This window comes from Erpetoichthys calabaricus, chromosome 7 (genome assembly GCF_900747795.2).
Source record: "Erpetoichthys calabaricus chromosome 7, fErpCal1.3, whole genome shotgun sequence".
Classification (NCBI taxonomy): Eukaryota; Metazoa; Chordata; class Cladistia; order Polypteriformes; family Polypteridae; genus Erpetoichthys; species Erpetoichthys calabaricus.
In genome coordinates, this window is record NC_041400.2 from 9,276,390 (window position 1) to 9,302,117 (window position 25,728).

Here is a 25,728-nt window from a genome sequence, read left to right on the forward strand (position 1 = left end):
TTTTATTTACATGCGTAATTCATTTTCCTTTTTTTATGTAAGGGAAGAATTGGTAAGCGTTTTGGAGCAGAAGCCTTGTAATTAGACCACAGGAATAAGGAGTCCCCTGACATCAAGTCTGCTGAATTTCCTGAAAACGAGAAAGGAAGTTTGGCTACAATAGAGATGTTAGATTGGTGAAAACAACAAATGACACCTGCTGTTAGTGTTGTGCTGGTAACAAAACAAGTACCAAAATAATAATAATAATATTGCATTGTATTATTGCTATGCAACATGCAGTAATTTGCATTTAAATATTTCAAACAAATTAAAAGTTCTCCTGCGTACTCTAAGACGTGGTTTGCATTGACTTGTGCTCTTTTATTCTGTTGAGACTCGCTTAGTAGGCACACTGTCTTCGGCCCTTCTTTCACATTTTGTTTATTTCAGCCGTATGCTTAAAATCATTCCAGTTCATTTTTTCCCTTTATCAAGCAACACTCAGTACCACAAAATGACAAAGTTAAAAAATGGATTTTAGAATTTTTGACCCAAGTATCGCTACCCTTTACTCAGATCTTTGTTGAACGAAGCTTTACTTTTGTCAGCAATTCCAGCCTGGAGCCTACATGGGTCTGGCACATGAAACCTTCTCCGCAGCTCCTCTCATGGCTCTTGTCAGGTTGGATGGAGACCATCGGTGGACAGCTATCTTCAGGTCTCTCCTGAGATCTTTGATTGCGTTTAAGTTCAGGTTCTGGCTGAGCAACTCAAGGACATTTACAGAGATGTCCCTAAGCCATTCGTTTGTTGTCTTTACATTTGCACTTAGGGTCATTGTCCAGCTTTAAAGTGAACCCTTTGGCCAGTCTGAGGTCCACAAGAACTCTGAAGCAGGTTCTCATGAAGGATATCTCTGCACCTTTGCTCTATTCATGTTTTTTCTTACCTTATGGTTTGCATCTTGCAAGGTGGCCTCTATTCATGAAGTCTTCTGCAGGTTGACGTCACTGACACATCCACATCTGCCTCCTGAAGACTGTACTGATCTGTCAGACAGGCGTTTGGGGCTTTTCTCTTTACCATAGTGAGGATTCTTCTGCAGTCAGCAATGGAGGTACTTCCTTGCCTACCAGTCCCTTTGTGATTAATGAGCTCACCAGTGCGTTGTTTCTTCTCATGATATTCCAGACAATTGATTTGGTCCATCCTATGGTTTTATTCTTGTTTTTCAACCACAAAATGGTGTCACAAAAATGACACAAAGTCATGAAAAGGTTTGGGGGCAGCTACCCATATATTGTGCCTTGGCTGAAAAAATAGTTATTTAAGTGAGAAAAGGTTCACAGGTTTGAGTCAAAACAGAACTTCTCTAGGGAGTTAATGATGGCGGCTTTATATGCAGAGAAAAGGAAGTGTCATCAGTGTCCCCAGAACCAGAAAGTGACATTATCAGTTGCAACAGACCTGGAAGTGACTTCATCAGTAGCACCGGAACCGTGCAGGATTTCCATGGATGGTCTGCAAGGGATTGAGAGAGACAGTCAGTGCACCCTGCCACCCCCTGGTCTGGCATGGAATTACTATCATTCAGGCCATTTAGCTGTCGCATGTGTGTGACAATGGCTTCTTTGACTTTGGCACAGATGTTTATTCTCATCTTGAGCAATGGCAACTACATACTCCAAAGGTTTAGAAGCAAGCGAAGATATCTTATGAAGCAGTGAACACTCACCTGAACAATCTCAAGCACCACTGATGCCAGTTGTCCCAAACATTATGGTGCCCTAAAATGGCAGGGACCATGTAGAAAAAGTGATGTCATTGTTCATTTCTACATGGTGTGACCGAAATGTATTCACATCCCCCTAAGTTAAAGTCTGCAGTGTGCACTTTAATCCCCCAACCCCCCGAAGTGTTGGATTTGTATTTTAAACTGTGAAGCAGAAGAGTAAATCAAGGAAAAGAAGAGTCTTTTTGTCCCAAGCATTACGGAGGGGCACTGTAGGTGGTGGTGTCTGTGGAGATGATATTGTTGATAAAAAGCACTCTTAGGTTGTCACTATTTGATATTCCAGACAGTTGATTTAGGTCATCCTAAGGTTTTATTAAATGGTTTTATGCTTTGACTTTCACTGGCGCAGCTCTTGTCCTCATTTTGAAAGGGTAGAAGCAAGCAGAGGTGTCTTATGAAGCAATGAAACACACCTGAGGAATCACAAATACCTCTGGCACCAATTGTCCCAAACATTATAGTGCCTTATATGAAAAGTGAAGCAGAGGGTAAATCAAGGAAAGAAAAGAGTCTTTTGTCCCAAACATTATAGGAGAGCACTGCAGGTGGAGTCTATGGAGATTGTATTGTTGATTAAAAAGCACCGTTAGTTGTTGGCCAAGAACTGCTGGCACTACAGTATTGTTTCAATAGCATGACCAGAAAGTTTCCAGCTGAGCTCTTGGTATACAAGGGAAGTGCAAACAACATTATGGGATGCCATATGTTATTGGACTAGTACCGTATATACTCACATATAAGTCGGGGTCTTCAACCCGAAAAATCGATCATAAAATCAGACCCCGACTTATACACCCGTTCAAAAATGCGTCAATTAATTAATTTATTTATTTTATTTATTTTACATCTTCTTGCCTCCTCCAATCACGTATCAGTTTCTCAGATGCATTGAATTTTGTTGCCCGCAGCACAGTTACCAATTTCTTTTGCTACTTCGGACAACGTTTAATTTAAAACCAGCTTCATATTTTCTTCTGATCGAACGTTCCATCGTAGATAAGGGATGCCTATTACGATAAAGGTGTATGTAGGGGTGTGAGATACAAAAAACACAAAACAGTGCAAAAGTCTCTTCGGAATCGTTAGGGTATTACCGTGTGGTCACGTAGGGCACAATAGAGAGAGAGATTAGGAGCACACGCTGATTACAGCGCATTGCCGCACCCACATAAGAACCATAAAAGGCTTGTGTGCCCCGTGGTTACTCTCTCGGGTGGGCATTAGCATATCATAATCCCCTTGTACCAATAGTGCGAGTTTTCGCATTCAACTTAATGCGAGCCAGACATTATAAATACCAGAAATTATACTGTAAAAATCAAGTCCCGACATATCAGCGGTAATTCTAATGGAGTATTGCAACAAAGTTTTGCCAACTTGCCTTTGCAATTATATTGTATTATTTGTTCAGAGTATTGCTAGACAGTAGTTAACAACTGCCTTAATAAGTCATATTGTGCAGGGGACAACAAAGCTGCTTTGAATTTCTCTGCCATTTGTCTATATTAATTGATTGTTTTATTTAATTTCAGATACAAACCTTTGGTGTTGAAGCACCATGTAAAACAGTGGAAGATTTAACAAGTGGAGTTGTGATGGCTCAAGTTCTTCAAAAAATGTAAGAACTGCTTTTCATAGTTAAGAGAACATCCAGACAGTGTAAAATGTAAGAGTGAAACTAGTAAAATTGGTCAGTTAGATGATTTATTAAATTTTTGTGAATGATTGAATTTCTAGTTTTTCATGTGATGGTCAGAATTTTTTTTTTTTTTTTTAAACTAAAGGTTCATAACGTGTGACTTTTTAAAATATGTTTAAGGCTATTGAGAATGACACATCCAACTGTTATACTGTATGTTTGGGCCTTGGCAAAGACAGATGCTGCTTCGTGAGTTGTTCTTTATAGCAGTTTCCTCTTTTGAGGGTTTTCTTCATTTTGACATGCTGGCCACCACTTTGGTAGAATGTCCATAAAGAGACGTGATTTCAGGACTTCCAAAACTGATCATGAACTAGACCTTAAAAAGAACTGCAGTTTTCTTTATGTAAGCATGTATCTCATTCCTAGTGAGTATGTTTACTGCCCTGGAAATTAAACTGTTCACTTACATACAGTCATGTCTATGACTTGTGGCCAGTATTTATGGTTATTACTTGTTTTGTAAGTTACATAATGCATGTTTATACCTGATATTTATATTTTTCATCAAGTACTATTACACATATCTCAATTTTCACTTGCTACTGTTTATTGCACTTGCTTTATTTACTGTGCTATGTATATATCACCACTATATGAATGCAGTGTATATTGTACTGCACTGAATTTTTTGATGTTTCTACCCCAGTGGGATTATAACAAATAATTCTATTGCAATGACAGTGCATGAAATTGAATTTGAAATTTAGATTTGAGGATAGTGTTGGCACATATAGTCACACACTTCGAAACCCACACGCTAAGTCGTCAAACTACGGGAGCTTCATCCCTGAAGGAAATCCATTTTGTAAAGCAGCTAGTGACAGAAAATGTCAAAGCTCTCACACTTGATGACTGTCCTCCATTCATTAGCATTAACTAAAAGCAAATGTTTTATGTTTGTTAAGTAACAGAAGCAGGGAAAGCTGACGGAAAGAAACAATAATGGAGCATGAGTGCCTATAAAAAAAAATATTCACTCCTTTGGAGGTTTTTACATTTTATTGTTATACAACATTGAGTCAGACTGGATTTGTCTTTTTTGGACAACAGAAAATCAATCTTTAATCTCTATGTGAAGAAAGCTAAATTAATTGCAAATGTAAAACACCAAGTAATTGATCACGTAAGTATCACCCTCTTCCATATGATACACCTGAATAAACACTTGTACAGCCAATTTGGTTTTGGAAGTCACAGAATTTGTTCAATGAAGTCTCCCGTCTTTACCTTTTATTATGGCTGTGAGTCGGAAGCAATTTTTGGGTTCCAGGAGTTGGACTCAGAGTTGTAGCAATTCCAACCTAAATGTAAACGTGTTAAAATTTCCAATTTCACTTGTACTAATTCAGTTAAACTGTTTTTTCTTCAATCCTTTTTGTAAAACTATTACCTCTTTTTTAATTTTGTAAGTATTATTAAATAAATAATATAAAAAAAAGGTCACAGCAGCCTCACTATAGCCTTTAAACTCAAACTTAAACAGGTTAGGTGTTTTAAAAGCAGCCTGAGAATTTGCGATGGCACTGATGCAACGCCTTGTATCTTGTATATTGTTTGATTTTAGTCAACATAGTAAATACATTTGCCTAATTGCAAATCAGGGATTTGGAGTCGGACCTCGTTGGACCATAAATTGAGAAGTCGGAGTCGAAATTTTTGTGCAACGACTCCACAGCCCAGGAGTCGGTACACAAAACCCTTGACTTCAACTCCAATTCCTCAATTTATGGTACCACCGACTCCAACTCTGTATCCTCCATTTGCAACTAGCAATGTATTTACTATGTTGACTAAAAGGCATTTTGTCTCTGCCGACATGAATCATCAGGCTACTTTTTAGCCCCCCAACCTGTTAATGTTTGGGTTTAAAGGCCGTAGCGATGCCTCGTGGTGTTTTTGTATTATTTATTTAAAAAGTTACAAATATTGAATAAGAATGAACAAAAGGCATACAAGCAACTTTTTTATCAAAAGTCTAGAAGAAAAAAATAATTAATTACTATATGTGAAGTTGAAAGTTTTAACACATTTTGTTACAATTTACATGTAGTCAAAAGTTAGTACGTTTTTTATTGACTCAGACTCCAGTAGCCCAATAATTTATTCGACTTCACAGCCCTGCTTTTTATAGACACTGTTTCTCCATTCATTGTGCAATTAATTAATTTCTAATTTTATTATGCATGCCTCAGGGTGAGCCAAAAAGAAGTACCACATTTCAAACATGTATTCTACAAAAACACTACCAGGTAAAAATAAATTTCATTATGACACAAGACAGGGTATACAAAATGATTTTTTTTCGCTGTGTTTTATAAATGATTGTCTTCAAGGTGATGGCCATCATTAGCGATTACACTCGCTCGCATGACTTGTTCGGCCATTTCAAGGAGAATAGCATGATTTTGTGGTGCATAGCATCCTTGAGGGCTTTGAGGTTTTGAGGTCGCTGTGTGTGTATACCTTCGACTTGAGAGAGCTCCACAAGAAGAAATCGCACTGAGCGAGATCAGGCGAACGTGAAGGCCACCTGACATTGCTATGCAGGGAGATCAGCTTCCCCGGAAACATCACCCGCAAAATCTGGATGGATAACCGCGCCGTATGAGCCGTTGCTCCATCTTGTTTAAACTAGGCATCCATTTCTTCCGTTGGGGGCTGCAGAAAGTTCTGTAGCATCTCAATGTAACGTTCTGAAGTGACGGTGACCGTTGCTCCCCCCTTCCTCAAAAAAGTAAGGGCCTACAGTGCCAAATTCTGCAATGGCACACCAAACTGTAACAAGCTCACTGTGCAGGGGTCTCTGAAGAAGTTCAAGAGGGTTGGTTTCAGCCCAATAGCGAACATTTTGCTTATTTACACAACAATTCAAATGGAAATGTGCCTCGTCGCTGCACATGACGATGGCATCTCGATGAACGGTTTGCACACAAACTCTCTACAGCTCTCCCAGTCTCTATCAGTGAGTTTCCTGCACTACCATCATTTTTGTATGGATGAAATTAAGGTCCCTCATGCCAAATCCTCCTCAAAGACGTGCTGGAAATGCCTACAGCAGAAGCACGCTGAACATCTAGGAGACTGCAAAATTGATGCCCTTACAACTTGGATGTTTTCAGGCTTTCGTACAGACTGAGGGCAGCCTGGAGATGTTCTGTTCAATGTTGTACCCTTCTGTCTAAATTTAGCCACCCACTGAGATTTGTTTTCCAATTTGGGACGTCACCGTTAGGAGGAATGCTGAAGTGCGTTCGGAAGGCGCATTGCGTAGTGATGATGGATTCATTGCTTTTGAGGAATGCTTCAACAGCGAAGCACTGTGCGCACCAGACCAAGGGATCGCCTATCACAGGACTCCCAACTACTCGGCTGCCACTACCTCGCGCAATCACCTTGAGAAACGTGTACTTACTTTGGCTCACCCTGCACTTAACGTATTTTGCTAGTTTGCATTATTAACAGAAAATGGTACTGTAAGATTTTAGGCCAGCAATCACTGAAAGCCTATTATATTTACCAAATTTTTTCTGTTGCTATTAATGTTTTGCTTTTGTTCTTTTCCATTCCAAGTAATTTTAATATAGCACATATTGTATCCTAGGTCTGTCGTGGAAACCAATTGGTAAAAATCAGTGATTAATACCATTTTTGCCATCCTAGACCCAATATGCTATAATTTCATTCCCTTGGACAGTCATGTACTGTATAGTGCCGTATCTAACACAGACTTGTTTCTTTTTTCCTAAGCGATCCTTCCTACTTTGATGATAACTGGATAAATAGGATCAAAACAGAGGTTGGCGATAATTGGAGATTAAAGGTAAAGTACCCGTCTCTGATCTAGGCATTAGATTTGCCTCATTAGCACTTCTTGATTCTAAGGAGATCTGGAATATACAGTAAGCTTGTATCATAAGTCTTTTTTATCTTTCTGTTGAGTTTTCCTGCTACCTCCTCTATATATGCTTTCTACATTACTCATTACCTGCTGTGAAACTGACTAAAACTGAAGAGTTGCATTGTTTTCTCAAGAAACTCTTTTTCAGATTCAGAATCCATGGGAATTTACTGCACTTGCACCTGCAGGAGGAGCACTAGGCAACTTGACACGGCCAACAAAAGCCCCTTCCTAACATCAAAAAAGTCAGCTAAGCAGCTGTGATCCCTTGGGACTGTAATCAACCAGCCCTTTATATGACATTGCAGAGGTCTAGGAATTTCTGAACTGCTTGAATTTGTTTGGTTTCCTGTAAATCATTCCACATTATTACAAATACGAGTGACCATTTTGCACCTCATTCTAATACCTCTGCAAAGTCAGTCAGTCATTTTCTAACCCACTTAGTCCTGAACAGGGTCTTGGTGTGGATTGGTGCTGCAGCCTATCCCAGCTACCATAGGGTACAAGTTAGGAGCAAACCCAGGGGAGGGTGCCAGGTGGACACACACACACACCACCCGGCCCCTCACTAGGGCCAATTTAACATCTCCACTCCACTTTACCTGCATGTCTTTGGACTGTGAGAGGAAACCAGAGCAGCCAGAGGAAACCCATACAGGACACAGGGAGAACATGCAAACTTTGTAGGATGCGAACCATGGTCTCCTTACTGCGAGACAGCGGCGCTACTTCTGTACCTCCATGCCACCCATACTACTGTAAAGTGTTCCATGTATTCCCTTTTGTTGTTTTTCTTGACTTTTTATATTGCATCTGACAGTCTTTTTTCAGCACATACACTTTATACAGATTATTGGAAGCTTTTGTTTACAAAGTTCTCAGTCCAATTTGCAACACATATTTTAGATTCATTCTTTTATGATTTGTGTTTTTTCAGCAGCAGCAAAACACATTCAGCAACTCTTTTAGGTTTTGTCAGTTTCACCTTTCACAACTGTAATAGGTCTGAAGTAATTATGCAGTACAAGACTCAGTTTTATTTTTTTTGCCCTTTTTGAAATCTCTTAAATGTAATAAATTGCTAGTTTTGTAAGTCTGGAATGAATTTGTTAAATGGACAGAAAGCGTAAAGCTGAGCTTTAACTTGAATGGTCAGTTAAACACCTTCTGCGTAACGTTATTAAATCCTGTACCCTTATTGTTTTGTCTCTCTATTATATAAAAAAAAGCCTGGGACGAGATGAGATATGACCTCCTCAGAAAGACACTTCACGTCCCGTGAGACTAGACTTTGTGCCAAGAGATTTAACCATGCCTGGGGCCAGAAATGGGCGAGCGAAGCGAGCAGGGGTGAAGCCCCCTTAGTATTATAGTATATTAATCATACAGTAGATTCATAGATCATTACACTGTTTTAACCAGTGTATGTGCATAACACTTCCATTGACAAAAACTTGGGTGACAATAAAGGTACCCGTTTATAAACCCATGCGAAATTCTGATCTGCTCAATTTTATTTTGGGTGTTTCTGAAAATTAAAGGATATAATTGTTATTTTTCAAGTGGAAATTAAACTACCAGTCGAAAGTTTTAGAACACATCAGTTTTTTATTTTTTTTATTTTTATGGAACTGCATGCAGTTTATGTGTTCCATGAAATTAAGGCATAGAGCAACTAAAAAAAAGTCAAGGAATTATTAAGTATACAAAATTTATTCAAATATTACTGATCTAACAACCAAACTGCGCTAATCCTTTTTATTCATAATGCTAGTCCACTTTGGGCAAGTTACCAACTCTGCCCCAGCTAAAGAACCCTAGACCATCACACTTTGTCCACCTGTGTTTGACAGTTAGTGTCACACACTTGGGAACCATCATCATCGCCAACTCGACAGCATACAAACATCCTGCATGATGGAACTGAAGATTTCAAATTTAGATTCATCAGCCCATAAGACTTTCTTACATTGTGCAGTAGTCCACAGGCCCTTATTAATCCCCTTTAATGTCCTTTAATGATTGGCTTTCTTCCTGCCACTCAACCTGTCAAACCAGTAGCGCAAAGTCTCCTCTTCACAGTACAAACTGACACTTGCTTTTTTCACCCATTGTTTAAGCTCTGCTTGAAGCTGTGAGGCACCCTGTGATCACGCAAGCTGGTGACCTCCAGAAACTTGTCTTCTGATTGGCTGCCAGATCTCTTCTTATCAGAGTTTCTTCCAGTTTCCCAGTGGCCTTTGGATTGTGTAGGACACTACTGGACTCACTGACACTGATTTTGTTTTGCAGTTTCTCTAAATGAGAGGCCTACATTTCTAAGGGTAATAATGCTCTGTTTCATCTCAGTTAGTTGCCATTATCATGGAATTTACATCTTTCTAGGTTGTAGAGGATGTAGCAACACAGTCTGCTTTAAGACACATAGGGTTTATAAGTAATCAACAGAAGTTGGAACACCTGGTCAAATTGTTTGCTTCCACTTGCAAGACTTCATTGTGACGATGCCAGTCCCCTACAAACTCCCTCTTCCCACATGGGGGTCTGCTGAACCAACATCGTCGATAGTTATGACCGAGATAAGCTGACAAATGAGAACAATTCTCTAATGATGCCAGAGGATGGTGGAAAAAGTGCCCAAGTGCTTGTATAAAAAAAAAAAAAACAGTCTACACAAAAGTTAAACCAACAAAAAAATGTCCATTATATAGTGTTCTAAAAAACAGTACATAAATAAATCCATAAAAATCCAGTGAAAAGTGGGGATTAAAAAAATCAATAAATAAATCTGTTAAAAATCAGAGGTTAAAAGTGCAGGCTAACTCCTCCCGATCTCAGTCCACTTCCTGCTCATTCTCCCCGGCTCACCCATTGATCGCATAGCCATCGCAGAGACTCAGCAGCCACGAGCTCCATTATGCCGACCCCAGTCTTGACAGCCTCTGGACATTGCAGCCAGACTGTCCGAGTTCGGCTCTCCTCCCTTCTTCCTTCGCGCTCACTTGGTCGCACCTCAGAAGCCTAGGGAGGGCACCTGCCTTGCTCACCACACTCCACCCGAATATTCAGTAGGGCAAACTAGCCCCTAGAGCGCCACAGGCAATGCTCCTTCGCGGGCCCCAGCTTGTACTGCTTCCTCCTTCCAGGTGGCCAGATCATCCTTCCCAAGCCTGCCTTTCATGTCCTTTAACCTCCTTCACTTTCGATCTTTTTTTTTTTTCCTTTTCTTTGATTCTCCCCCCCCACCCCCCCTTTTGTGCTGGTCAGTACAGTATATATATATACACACTTGTCGCCGTGGGCACAGCGCCTTAATCACACACCGCAGGAAGCCAATGAAGCAATTGAGAACGATCGCACCAACTACCTAATTAACTCCCCACAGTCATGCAGTCGTGCCCACGGAGAGCGACACAGCTTTACAGATTTAAAATCTGGCCCCAATTTTTTTTTTGAAGCCGCAGACCCGCTATACCACATTCATTTACTTTAATTCCTGCAGAATGTTGTGAAATTTCTTTTTTTCTGTTTTTGCTAACCTAAACTTTAAATTTAAACCTCTGGCACTTTACTGCTTAACCTTTTCACCATTTTAGGTAATCCATTGCATTTCAACTGATTAAAGTTGAAGAAAAACTGAGGTGTTCTAAAACTTTTGGCCAGTAGTGTATTTTTTTTACAATCATGGTATATATTAATTTGACACATAAATTTATGTTTTGAAGTCAAGTGTTATTTATCAGATTTAAAAATGCCTTGACTCTTCGTGCAGCTTGCGATGGGACTAACGGATACACAAGTCCATAAAAACTTCATATATATGTCCAATTTTAAGAAGCAAATGTTTAGATTTAAAAAACAATATGCCTTTTGTGTTTACAAGGCATCCTTGTGATAATGAAAAAAAATAGAAATAATTTTTTTATCACGGATACTTGGAACTCTTTTTCTTTAGGAAAGAATCCTTTTCAGTTTTGCTTGTATGCTCCTAATCTCTGCCGTTAGTGGAGGAGTTCTAACCACCCAACAAGCCTCAAGTGCCAAGCACATATTCTGCTTATAATCCTACTTTTATCTATTCAGTTCAATTTTTTTAACATTTATTTACAAGCCTGGCTTGTAATAACAAACAGACGTGTGCGCTCATCATATTTTTTCCTAAATGGTGCTTAACTTTCACCTATTACATTCTGTGTTTTTGGACATGTGCAGAGGAGAGATGCTGAGTATATTGGGAGAAGGGTGCTAAGAATAGAGCTGCCAGGTAAGAGAAAAAGAGGAAGGCCTAAGATAAGGTGTATGGATGTGGTGAGAGAGGACATGCAGGTGATGGGTGTGACAGAAGAAGATGCATAGGACAGAAAGATATGGAAGAAGATTATCTGCTGTGACAACCCCTAATGGGAGCAGCCGAAAGAAGAAGAAGAAGAAGAAGTCTACTGAGCGAGATTCACACTGAGTGGTAGCATGATGAGAAAGAGTTCCAGTATACAGGGTGATTCAAAAAGACTCATCCGAATTCAAAATGATTTATTTCACTTGTAAAACATTACATAACAATGCTGTAAATGGTTTAGGTGAGCATAAAAGTTTATTATGTAATTTTACAAGTGCTCGATACAACCTTCTCCAGCTGTACGGACATCATCAACGTGATAGTCAAATTCATCCCATACTCGATTGAGCATGTCGGGTGTCACTCTACTCATGGCCCTTTCGTTGCGATTTCAGAAATCATCCACTGTTGTTGGGAGTGGTGACAGTCAGAAACTCTATGACTCCTTCTTTCAATTGGTATGTGATTGGTTCCTAGGCGCCTCACACTTGTAAAGATATGGCACTTTGAAATCAGATTAATCTTTTTGAATCACCCTGTACTTGGTATAAATAACAATCAATCCCTAAATACTTGGGAGAACATGCAGAACTCATGCAGACCCTGGAGCTGTGAGACCGGAATGACAGCTCTGTGCTACCTGCAGAATCCAGCATAAAAGCAGCTCAGTGAGCAGTAATGCTGAGGGCTGGAGGGCAAAGTGCAGTCCACAGACAACACACTTGCTGAGCCTGTAAACTGTCACCTTGTTTAGGGGCTCTGTTAGCCGTTCCTCACTTGACAAATTACTAATGCAGCTTGCATGTTTGGTAGAAAAATGACAAGTGAGATTGTGCTACTGATTCCTATCAGACAATGAGGAGGTGGGGGAGAAGGGTGGCATTTCATTTAACTTTGACCACGAGGTGAGTATTGAGGCAGGAGCACATGTGCCACATGGTGGATGCAGCTGCTGAAATAATGAAATAAGCTTCCGTATAGTGAAAGAATGTAAGTGATCGTGTGACCTTTTCAGTTATTATTGTCTAGTTGTCTACAGAACAGAGACAGCAATTCAAATCAGGGCATCAACATTCAATGTCAACAGCTGGGCTTGGTGATGACTTTCTGAGGTGAATCCATGCCACTGGCCCTGGAAGATGTCTCAGAAGACGACGAGCAGCGGAGTAACGTGCACAGTCTCTTTTTAAAATGGCTGAGTCTCATTTTTTTCTTTTCTTAAAGCTACACAGATACAGTTTTTTGCAATGTGTGTGCAATCATAAGATGCAGATCAATTCTTGTTTTAATTTTTGATTTGAAAATGGACGCACTGTATTTGTTATGTTGGAAGGCTTTTTCATTCACCTATGGACCTGTGTATCCAACAGCACCATTGTAAGCATCAAGAACAGACAACACATTTTTTAAATTCCTAAAAAGAACACTTCAATTTAGAGCACAATTTTATGTGAAAATTAAATATATACGTGATTGTGAAGAAAGTACTTTAACTTGAAGAATACCAAACATATCCTTTAACTTAGATTTTCAATAAAATTGTCTTAAAATGCATCACTGCTCTCCTCTAATCTTCTCTGGGTATGACGGAACATACTATTGATATGATAATGAAATAAGCCACCTCTGTGTATTGTCTGCTGTATCCCTCAAATCTGGTTTTACAGGATTATACATTTTCAGTTATTCTAATTATTACATTCTTGTGATCATCAGGATAGGCTGTTTTGACAAACTCTGACGTATTTTCTTTCAGATCAGTAATTTAAAGAAGATTTTGAAGGGAATCTTAGACTATAATCATGAGGTAAAAACTATTTTTTTATTTTGCTTAAATCTTACACTCCCATCAGCAGCACTGGTTTTGAAAACCAAAGAAGTATTACTCATTTAAGATAGAGAATATACCATGAAATTGTGGCTGGGTTGATATGGCCTATAAATAATTGTGCAATATTTTGTGATACATGATATATACAGGTAGTCCCCAGGTTACGGACATCTGACTTACGAATGAGGACGCAGCTGCGACGCATGCGCCTCAGTAACTGCCACTCCGTCATCTTCGGCCTGGGGATGCTGCAAGTGGTGGCTGGAGGGGGGGCGATTTCACTGCTCGTGCTGTGTAGTGTCCCTCGAGCAGCTCCCAGCAGCAAGTGGTGACCCGTGGTCCATAGTCACCGGGGCCACAGCTATCGCTCGTGTGCAGGACGATGGTTCGCTGCCCACCCAGTACGCCGCTGCAGCTACTGCTCCTGACTGGACACAGACTGGATGGAGCGGAGGGGGGCGTTTCACTGCCCGCCCAGCACACACAGCTAGTAATGCTGCAAGCGGTGACCCAGTTGTGGCTGAACGGGTGGCGGGGGTAGCATTGTAGTGTGCCTCGGATGGCTGCCTGTTGAATTGCGGTTGGGCGATTCACTACTCGCCTTTGGCCGTGCCGTGTTCGTTCTACATCATGCTGTAGTGGAGGTGACTGTGAGGTGTGCTGGTGATGAACTGCCCCTCGCCGCCCCCATTCATTCTCAATAGCAAGCGTGCTTGTACTGTTAAGCACATAGCAGCAAATTGTCTCTTGTCAGTACATCAGACGTGTCGACGGGTGCCTTCCTGCTGTGATAGCGCGTACTGTATAGCGCTGTGCAGAAGTGCTCATCTTAACCTTTTGTCTTCACCCTTCAAGAATGTCTCTGAAATACAAATCTGATGCAAGTGCTGGTGATACAGTAAAGAAGAGAAAAACCATCACCATTGAAAATAAAGTAGAAATAATAAAAAGGTCAGAGAGAGGTGAAACTCCATCATTCATTGGCAGAGCACTTGGTTACAGTCGGTCAACAATAGCATTTATTAAAATAGTACCTGTTCCGACTTACATACAAATTTAACTTAAGTACAAACCTACAGTCCCTATCTCATATGTAACCCGGGGACTGCCTGTAGCTCAGTAATTTGAAATCACATCTAAAGCACTTTATAAATGCTTGATTTAACCCTTTGATTCATATAATCACACCAATATAATGATTCTAGTAGTCCCTGTAAGCTGCAACATATGTCTGCAGTTAATCATTCTTGATTAAATTCATTAGTGGTTTCTAATAAAACAATTTTAAACTTGAATGCATAATGGGAAAATCACAACCAAGTTAAATTTAACAAAACAGTTTTTATTCAAACCTGTTAATTGCACATAACAAGAAAAAATTTCAAAACAACATAATTTAAAGTGCACTTTTTGTGTATAGTGTTTGTGACAACAAGTCATTTCACTATGACAAACCACTCTGCAGAGCAGTAACAGACACATCACGTTACATTAATGGTAATATGGTGATAAACCACAAAGTTATAACACCGGAATGATACTACAGTACAAGCTTTTCGCCTCCCAGTTTTCATCATTTTCTTTCGTCCATTTTAGATAGATAGATAGATACTTTATTAATCCCAAGGGGAAATTCAGAAATTTTAAGGACCTAAAGCCAAAACTGCACCTCTGAGTGATGTGCTTCAAAACAGCTTTTAGTGCCAGAAGCAATGCACAAGAGCAGCATATGATTTTCACCGCCTGAAGATCTGTCACCCCGTGTCTCCCCTTCCCCACAAGGCTCTCGCTTCTGGTATCAGGTATCCATCCTGCTTTAGGACCATTGCAGTTTGCACCGTGGAGAGTGACAGCTGGGAAGTCACATCATAACACAAATGTGCTAAGATCAGCTGAGAGAGGAAAGAAAAATCTTGTGTGGAGCAGAAAGGCAAAAGCACTGTTTCCCTGCTTGTACTTCTCTGCACACACGAAACATCCCATGATGAAGTACAACCAAAATCCTTTCAGTTTTCTTCTTGAAACCTACAAGAAAAAAACAAAACTAATGATAGATAGGGGGGCCTTTAAAACGGAATTTCAGATATATACCGCTGTGCGGCTAGCCCAAAAACCGGCCTAACATGTTCAAAGGATTAAAAAAAAATCAATTATGGGACAGTTTGTACACAGTGTGAGTGATTTAGTCATTTACTACATCCCATGATGCATCGAGTACGGTCAATGCATCTCCCAGCCCTCCCTCAAATAAAAGCAAAAGAAACTGAAGAAGTGAACAAAGTCTTGCAATTTGTTTTGGATTGTTGCACATAATGGCCCAGATACATGGTCAAGTTTCATATTCGATTTTAAAAAGTGCATATCATACACCCTCCGGTGTTTTCTGAAAAATAGATAAATCCAAGTGGTAGTTCATAATGTACCAACAAGCATATATACTGTATATATACATAATTCCCTGATACATCTCTGCACTATTAAAGCCAACAAAAAATGGCATTGTGAAAAGTACACAGCATTTCAGATGGGGGGCTAATTCATCCAGACTTATTACTTAAGTCTTTATTTTAATGGCCAGATTGTTTGTGTGTGAAATGTGTGCACTTACCTTATAGAAAAAGCAGAGAGAGGGAAGGCATGTATTGTCTTTAAAATTAATTGGACCTCACCGCCGTTTCTTCATTTCCAGATTCTAGGTCAACAGATCAATGATTTCACTCTGCCTGATGTTAATCTTATCGGCGAGCATTCGGATGCTTCTGAGCTCGGAAGAATGTTGCAGTTGATACTTGGCTGTGCGGTGAACTGTGAACAGAAACAAGGTACATTTATTATGAGCCCCAGCAGCTCTTGCAAGGTTTGGTTCTTCTTAATCTGGGTTGGACTTACCCTGTTCAGGAAATGTGTAAAGGGATGGTTTAAGTTATTGTTATATATTGCAAATGACTCAAGTAAAAGTCAACTTTATGTTTGAATTTTTTGCTTCAGATGTTTTCAGTTAATTATAATTTGCTGATACACTATTTATCCTAATTAAATTTATATTAATTGGCAGAATATATCAAGACAATAATGATGATGGAAGAGTCTGTTCAGCATGTAGTGATGACAGCAATTCAAGAGGTAAGCAGTGAGTGAAAAAGACAAAGAATGTGAAGACAAATCATGAAGAGGACAAATTCAAAGTACAGTCCTGGCCAAAATTTTTCAGAATGACCCAAGTATTGGTTTTCACAAAGTTTGCTGCTTCAGTGTTTTTAGATCTTTTTGTCAGATTTTTTCTATGATGTACTGAAGTAGAATTACAAGCATTTCATAAGTTTCAAAGGCTTTTATTGACAATGACATGAAGTTTATGTGCAGATTTAATATTTGCAGTGTTGGCCCTTCTTTCTTTTTCAAGACTTCTGCAATTTGCCCTGGCATGCTGGCAATCAACTTCTGGGCCCAATCCTGACTGATGGCAGCCCATTCTTGCATCATCAATTTGTTTGTCAGAATTGGTGGGTTTGTGTTTGAGGATTGACCGCAAGTTCTCAATGGGATCAAGGTCTGGGGAGTTTCCTGGCCATGGACCCCAACTGTCGATGTCTTGTTCCCTAAGCCACTTAGTTCTCACTTTTGCCTTATGACCTGGTGCTCCATCATGCTGGCAAAGGCATTGTTGGTTACCAAACTGTTCTTGGATGGTTGGGAGAAGTTGCTCCCTGAGGATGTTTTTGTCCTATTCTTTATTCCTGGCTGTGTTCTTATTGTGAATGATCCCACTGCCTTGGCTTAGAAGCAATCCCACATGACATGAATGGTCTCAGGGTGCTTTACTGTTGGCTCACGTTTTCTTTTTTCCAGATGCCCCAAACAATCAGAAAGGGGATTCATCAGAGAAAATGAGTTTACTTCAGCAGTCCAATCCCTGTACCTTTTTGCAGAATATCAGTCTGTCCCTGATGTTTTTCTTGGCTTCTGTGCTGCCCTTCCTGACACCAGGTCAGCCTCCAAAAGTCTTCGCCTCCCTCACACCTGCCTGCTGTCATTCCTGAGCAAGCTCTGCACTGGTGGTGCCCCGATCCCAAGCCATGAGTAAAGAACGGGACCAAAACATCCTCCGAGAACAACTTCTCCCAACTATCCAAGAACAGTTTGGTGACCAACAATGCCTTTGCATGATGGAGCACCGGGCCATAAGGCAAAAGTGAGAACTAAGGAGCTTGGGGAACAAAACATCAAAGTTTTGGTTCCATGGCCAGGACACTCCCCGGACATTTAATCCCACTAAGAACTTGTGGTCAATCCTCAAACAAAAACCCACCAATTCTGACAAACTCCAAGCATTGATGATGCAAGAATGGGCTGCCATCAGTCAGGATTGGGCCCAGAAGTTGATTGCCAGCCTGCCAGGATGAATTGCAGGGGTCTTGAAAAAGAAAGAAGGGCCAACATTGCAAATCTGGACTCTGCGTATAAACTTTGTGTCATTGTCAATTAAAGCCTTTGAAACTTCTGAAATGCTTGTAATTCTACTTCAGTATACCATAGAAACATCTGAGAAAAAGATCTAAAAACAATGAAGTAGCAAACTTTGTGTCATTCTCAAAACTTTTGGTCACTGCTATATATTATATAATTTTAGACATTTGTTCAAAGCCTCCAATGAATAAAGACTTAGTTTTCAATAGCACCAATATCAATTTTTAAATATGTAAACAGAGAAATTGAGAGGCTCTTTATTTGCATTTTGCTCAGATGTACGTATTAAATCTTACTCAATCTGTCCAGTCAGGTACACAAAACAAAATAAAGGCCATCCACATGCAATACAACAAAACAAATGCAAGACTGTACAAGTACAAAAAAGAACACTTACATTACTAGGTGGCATGTTGTTTGATATTAATAAATGGAATTATACAGTTTACTTATTCTAACTATAATGCACGTTATTGAGAAGACGGGCTGCAGAGGGCTAAAAGCTGTTCTTGAATCCAGATGTGCCAACTTTTACTAGCATACCTACAGCCTGACTTCACTTTTGGAAAGCAGACTAAAATATTCACTGCATAGTCGTTCAAATATTAAGAACAGTTTTTAATGGTTGCTTTTCTTTAACATGGGTCACTGTTTGTTTTTGTCCTAGCTAATGAGCAAAGAAACTCCTGTGGGCTGTGGAAATGATTCCTACATTGATCTTGACAGACAGGTAAGCTGCCATATGAGTTTATTGCCAAACTGATTTTTTTTTTAATAAAAATTATGTCTATACAAATCAAAATTCCTATTAAATGAAGGACTTTAGGGAACATTTTGCATTCTGATAATTTACTTGATGAGCATAGTATGGGTGAAATTCAAAATAGTTCTTAAAAAGTTTGTGTGTATGAAACGAATGCCAGAATAAACTTACTACACTGTGCTGGATAAAAATTTGGGTATAAATCTTATTAAAATTCTTGGTATTTATAACATTTTAAAAATACTTATTTTAAACAAATTCAAAAATTTTTTTGGTGGAGTATTAGGTACTTGTCCCCTTTTTGCTTATAATGATGTCTCAGAGAAGCTTTTAATCTCATATTCTCATGGAGGAGGAAATCACAAACATACAATAAGCTTCACTTGAGTCTTAGCCTTAACTACAATAATCAATTGCAAAATATCCCGTAAAATTCTTAAACTACTCATGTCACATTATTAAAATGTTAGGTATACAGTTATGGCCATACAATGTCCCAAAGACATACATCCATCCATCCATTATCCAACCCGCTATATCCTAACTACAGGGTCACGGGGGTCTGCTGGAGCCAATCCCAGCTAACACAGGGCGCAAGGCAGGAAACAAACCCCAGGCAGGGCGCCAGCCCACCGCAGCCAAAGACATACATTTTGGCAAAATATTTTTAAATAATCCACTTCTGGAAAATGCTTTGGTGCATGAAATAGAAATATTTTCAAATGGGATCAAGCTTTTCAATATAAACTCATGAATGGTCTTTTTTTTGGTTTGATTGTTCCTCCTTTTTTTATTGTATTTTGTTGCAGAAATGTATGATTTCTACTTAAGTGGAATTTTTAGGCTCCAGACCAAATGTTTTTCTGTCATAATAAATCTGAGCTTTAAAAACTATCAATAGTTGCAGTTATACCGCTTCAAGAAAGATGTACCTCAGTAAAGTTCCTGTTTAATTTATTGTTCTTACGGACTTGTCTTTGATTTGTGTTTTTAAATTGAAGGGTAGAGTGATGGCTGTGAGACTAAGCATCTACGCCAGCAATCAGGAGGTTGCCGGTTCGAATCCCATAAATGCCAGAAGTAATTCCACTCCACTGGGCCCTTAACCTGCCATTGCTCTGTCCTGGGTATGACGTTAACCTGCATCAAGTCTGCAAGCAGGTCCACCAATTTGCTAGGAAAACTTGGGGGTTGGTGGCAGGATTGACACTCCAGTCACTAAAATAAAAAAATAATAACACCCTCATACTGTCCCACTCCATTCTAACTAGTGTGGAGCTGAGGTGACACCCATTGCACAGCTTGCACTATGGTCCTAATTGGGATCCTGAGGTGGTTTGTATGGCCACACACTCTCAGTGCATGCTCCCAAACTCTCTCTCTTTTGGAATTGAAGACCCCCCTCTCCCTCTCATTCATTGGTCAAGACTCCTGTCTTCAATCTAAAACCGTGATTCTGTGTGAATGGGCTTCCTGTTTATGGGCTATTTTTATTTTCCAGAGCTGTGTATTTAACAATATTTTAGCAAAAAATGCATGCGTTTTGCAGATGGCTTTACATGTGGATTACAGAACACAGGTGACATAAGAAGTTTCATGGTCATTTTTTATATCGTTTGCTGTTATCCAGCATTGTTCACCACAGGCTCCCTTTCTGTCACACAGGCTCCCTTTCTGTCACAAACTTTGTTATCTCCATTCCCCATGAAAAATACGGAAATCACTACAAACCACATCGGGTAAATAACATATTAGAGAAAAAAAATCATTTCTGGGTGGAATATTCCTTTAAAGTTCATTTTACCTTTGTCATTTCTGATGGTTTTTCTTAATTCCTAAAAAAAATTTTAATAAAAATTAATATTGCTGGCATTTTTTCTTATGTATTTACCCTTTTCCTTTTTCCCCCCAGTTAAAGAAAACCACTGAAGAACTAAACGAAGCTTTGGCAGCAAAAGATGAAATTGCACAAAGATGTCATGAATTAGATATGCAGGTGAGAGATTACAAATTATATGTTTAAAAGTCAAAATAATACGCTTTTATATACTGTTTTAACCACTTTTTATAATCCTAATGTCAATTAGTTTTTAAATTTGCCTTAATTTTAAGAGTGGCTGTATAGTGATCACTGATAAGAAATAAGTATTTACAATTTGAAGATTGTCTGTTAACGTGATGTTTACTACAGTTTGTCTGCCAACGCATCTCATTACTAAGATGCCGTTTTCTGGAAGTGGGATCTAACATCTGTGTGTTTTCAAATCTCAAACTGGCAGCGTCTGTGCCAGTTTCCTTTTGTAAAATTGATTTTTTTTAACTAAATAGAATGCCACAAAATTCCCTTTATTTGTTTTCCAATTAAACACATCATAATATAAAGTGTTTTTATACCTTTATTTATTTTTGTTGTACTGCCTTTTAACTGCTTTTCCACTCTGCCTTGCTTTGAAGGCATACCTTGTTCAAGAGGAGCGAGATAGACTGAGGTTAGAATGTAATGAACTAGACGAAAGGGTAAATCTGTTTTGTCCTGTTTATTTTATTTTTTATTTATTTTTCGGCTGGACTGGCACTAAAATTGCAGTTTGCATCCCTCGGTAATTAGAGGCTAACACTATGTGCACATTGATTGTTTGTGCGATGAGCTTTTGGTATTGCCTGAAATCTAAAATTAATACTGTACCTTCCCTTTTCCAACCTGTAAACATTTTGGCTAATTTGCACTTTTTATTTATTAAAAAATGAGGTGGAGTGTTTTTTGTTTTTTTTCCCTCTACTGAAACAAAGTCATTTATAGAAAAAATGTACACATAACAAGACCAGACCAAAAAAAGAAGTATTCAAGTAATTGCTTTGCAATGAATGCCTTCTATTAACTCATTATAAGTTACTGATTCACTAATAAATGAGCCATACATAGATATGAAAAAATAGTTTAGCTAACAGTTTCTAGATTAGGCTGGGTCTTTCTTACGCAACATAATGCATTTATTGCAGTTTTGTCAGCTAATGTGTGTAATGTTAGGCATTTTGCCTTCTACTATCATTATTTACTCTTTCAAATTTCATTATTTTTTTGCATGCTTGCAGCAGGTAAAATAGCTATATTATTCCCACTTCAACACCCTTGCCTAACAAAACTTAAGTTTAATCCACTTCCAGTACGTTAAAGTGGCAAATTAAGGCCATAAATACGGATTGATGCTATTGTTTGAACAGATTTAGAAACATCTGTGTATACTACCAAAAGACATCCATGGCACCATCATTACTGATTTTCTTGTGTTGCATTCAGCTACCACTTCATAACTGGAAATAAAGTGATGGCTGTTTTTTTTTTAACTGTTATTCATGGGCTGGAGTTCCAGCTGAGATGGTTCAAAGCTTCTTACCTGGCCAGGAGGCCAGTATAATTCAAGGACAAGGGGAGACCACCCACATGGACTGTTTGCTCCCCTGATACAATAGGTGGCAGTCTCATGGATAACCACAGGGGAGGCTAGGAGTTGTTGTCCCATGAGACTGCCCTACAGGGCTCCATGGGTGCCACCAGTGGTTGCCGGGGTTGGGGGTCAGATCACCTCTTCTTTAAGAAGCTTCTGCCTTACCTGGAAGTGTTTCCAATGTGCAGTGCTGTAACACTGGACGTACTCCTGGGTTTGGTATAAAAGGACTCCGACACCTCACCACAAGGAATTAAGAGTCGGGAAGAGGATGACTGAGCTCACCTGCAGGACTGAAGGGATTAGTGTGCTTCTGTAAACGATACAAAGAAATCTTGTTGAAGGTATTTACTAAAATAAATATTATTTGAACCCAGGATTTACGTTGGTATGTTTTCATGAGGGGGGCTCGGTGGTGCCCCCTACAGGTATCATCATATACACGGCTAAAATAATTGAAATAGCCTTAATACTGACCAACATCTTAACTATTTTCCAAAACGTGAAAAAGAGTCACACTGAAGACATTTATTTGCATGCTCCTTATATAGGAACTGGATGATTTTTTTACTTTTGTTGATTCATACATTACATATACACATTAAAAAGTTTTACTGTATTCATGAATTTATATTAAAATTTAATTAAAATGAAAAATTAATTAAAATTTAAAATAATTATATGATCAACAACTACAGATGCGGCCAAAGTATCCCTTCCATTGCTTAAAGAATCTTAAATCATTACTTAAGAATCTTAAATCATTACATAAGAATCATTACTTAAAGAACCCCTTCCGTTACTTTAAGAATCAATTTTTCATGAAGTAAGTTAAAACTGACAAATATAATTAGCATTCACCACTCTTGATTTCATATTTCATAGAGCAGACCCTTTGCTTTTTATTGCACTTAACATATTATTTTAAAAAATTACATGCAAATGGTATGGATAGAATTATTGACAACCCCTCTCCTAATATTTGTGCCAAAAATAACAATGAAGTGTTTTCTTTAGCTCTAAATGAGCCTTTTACACCTCTCTACTGGCAATTTGGCCCACTTTTCTTGAACAGAATGCTTCACTTCTCTTTGGTTTGATGAGTTCTTTCTCCCAACTCTTTCCACACATGTTCGGTTTAATTCAGATCAGGACTCACAGCAGGCCACTTCAGAATATTCCAGTGTTTTCTTTTCAACCATTCTTGGGTGCTCTAATTTAAGGTCATTACCCTACTGTAGAGAACCCATGACCTGCGACTGTGACAGAGCTTTCTGACACTTGGCTGTACGTTTCATTTGAGAATGCCTTATAATCTACCTTGTGTCTTTGGTCCCAGTTCAGTTTCAAGGTACCTGGTACCAGAAGCAGCACAACAACCACATAACATTAATTATCTTCCTCAGCCTTTCGTGTTTTTTTTTTTTCGTTATAAGCATCACCAGAAACCTCTCATTTTGTTTTATTTGTTCTCCCAGAAAGACCATGACTTGTCAATGTGCATTACGGTAAACTCCACTCATGCTTCCTTCAAATGTAGGGTTTACTGGGGTTTCTACCATGGGGCCCACTTTTCCTTCAGAAAGCAATGAAGGGTGCGACTTTAAACTCTTTTACCTTGATCTTGGAGGTCAGCCTGAATCTGTCTTTATGTTTTCTGTAGTTCTTTGTCTACCAATTGCACTATCCCCTATGTTCAGTTTGGGGTCAATTTTCCAATTGTGACCACATCCATGGCAGTTGGCTACAGTCCTTAAATATTTTGATAATATTAGCTACGCCTAATCGCTGATGCAAGTGAACTATGATACATAGCGCAATGAGAGCAAAGTCAACTGGAATGTTCAAGCAAATTATAGAAAAAAAACCCGATCTAAATCCGTTAAGTAGTTCTGTTGTGAAAAGCAGACAGACATACAGACAGCAGATTTATATATATTGCATAGTTTACTGTCAAATAATGCAAAGAGTATGCAACACGTGTATTGCCCTTATTTGGGCTTATCAGGCATACACACTCTACTGCTCCCCTTGCGGGGATTGAACCTCGGACGTCAGCGTCAGAGACAAAGTCCCCTTACGCTGCACTACTGCGTGTAGCAATGAATGTAATTACTCTGATCTACAGTCTACAGGCTGTCAGATAAACGAACTACACGCCGTGGCGCAGCGTAAAGGGACTTTGTCTCTGACGCTGACGTCCGAGGTTCGATCCCCGCCAAGGGGAGCAGTAGAGTGTGTACGCCTGATGAGCCCAAATAAGGGCGAAACACGTGTTGCGTACTCTCTGCATTATTTGACAGTAAACTATGCAACATTCCATGATCTGCTTCTCGCAACTGAAGAGGGCCCCGTGGCGGATGTTTGCCGAATGGCAGACCAACCACATGGGTTACCTGGTAGGTAACCACCCATACAATTAGGTCAGGATTCAGACTACGAATGCAATATAAATATATATACATACACATACTAGCTGTCCCCCCACAGAAAAATCAATAAAGAAACAGGTATCACAAGCTAAGCGGAGGCAAGGTACATTCCAAAACATGGCCAGAGGTACACTGATTTGAACGCAGGCTGCCGTGTGAGTGAGGAGGGCCTCGCCCGGCTCCCTACTCCTGATGTCACGCTTCCCCTCTACCCGCAGCCTCTGTCTCGGTTTTGCACGTATAAATCGCTCCTGCAAGCGAACTATGATACTTAGCACAATGACAGAAGTTGCAAAATCAACCAGAATGTTCGAGCAAATTATACAAAAAAACGATATAAATCCGTTAAGTAGTTCTCTAACGAAAAGCAGACAGATGTGGATTTTATGTATATATAGAGACTGTGGTCAAAGGAACATGAAGGTCTTTGGAGATGGTCTTATAGCCTTTACCTTGGCCATGTTTAGCAGTTGTTCTAATTATTGACCACAATAGCCTTGATAAACCCTGTGGGCAAGAAGCAGCCCCCACACTTGATGCCCTCTTGTTATTTCAACCCGCCTAGTAAAAGTCAAAGTATAGAAAATATAAATGCAGCATGGTATTTATTAATATAAAACAATTCCAAATAAAAAAAATATAATAGAAATTAAAATAGCAAGCTCTGGATATAAACAGTCTTAGAAAAGCTTACTGAAAAATCAGAAATGTCAAGGAATGGCGGCTTTTGGTTTAGTGATCGGTGTTACTCATAGATCACTTTCTCCAACATCCAGGTGAAATGGTCACACGTGTCTCGATCTCTGACATTGTTTCCCCTGTCATTCCCCTTCTGTTGTCAACTATTTTGCTGCCTCAGATGAGCCATATTTATGGTAAAATGAACATGTTGGATTCCAGGACATGTGACATGGTAAACATTTTATTGGCTATCTTCTTATGAAGAATGAGTCTTATCAGAGTGTTTTGATCTTTTAAGAATCTCTGCACTTCTGCCTTTCTCAAGATATAAACTAAATCTGTAATTTCTATTCCTGTAATGTCAATCTGTTCCCAGATTATAAACTAATTAA

General features: G+C 39.2%; 1 protein-coding gene across 4 annotated transcripts in view; it reads left to right on the forward strand.

Moving 5' to 3' along the window:
* Positions 1–25,728, forward strand: part of hook3 (hook microtubule-tethering protein 3) — a 147,466-nt gene that overhangs the window by 40,607 nt on the left and 81,131 nt on the right. For 3 of the 4 annotated variants that reach the window (XM_051929781.1, XM_051929777.1, XM_051929779.1), the window contains exons 3-10: positions 3,310–3,395; positions 7,227–7,299; positions 13,473–13,523; positions 16,237–16,369; positions 16,603–16,670; positions 18,682–18,744; positions 20,690–20,773; positions 21,232–21,294. In XM_051929781.1, coding sequence (XP_051785741.1) covers positions 3,310–3,395; positions 7,227–7,299; positions 13,473–13,523; positions 16,237–16,369; positions 16,603–16,670; positions 18,682–18,744; positions 20,690–20,773; positions 21,232–21,294 — 621 coding nt within the window. The remainder of the gene's footprint in view (positions 1–3,309; positions 3,396–7,226; positions 7,300–13,472; positions 13,524–16,236; positions 16,370–16,602; positions 16,671–18,681; positions 18,745–20,689; positions 20,774–21,231; positions 21,295–25,728) is intronic. The other variant, XM_051929780.1, reaches the window with a different exon arrangement.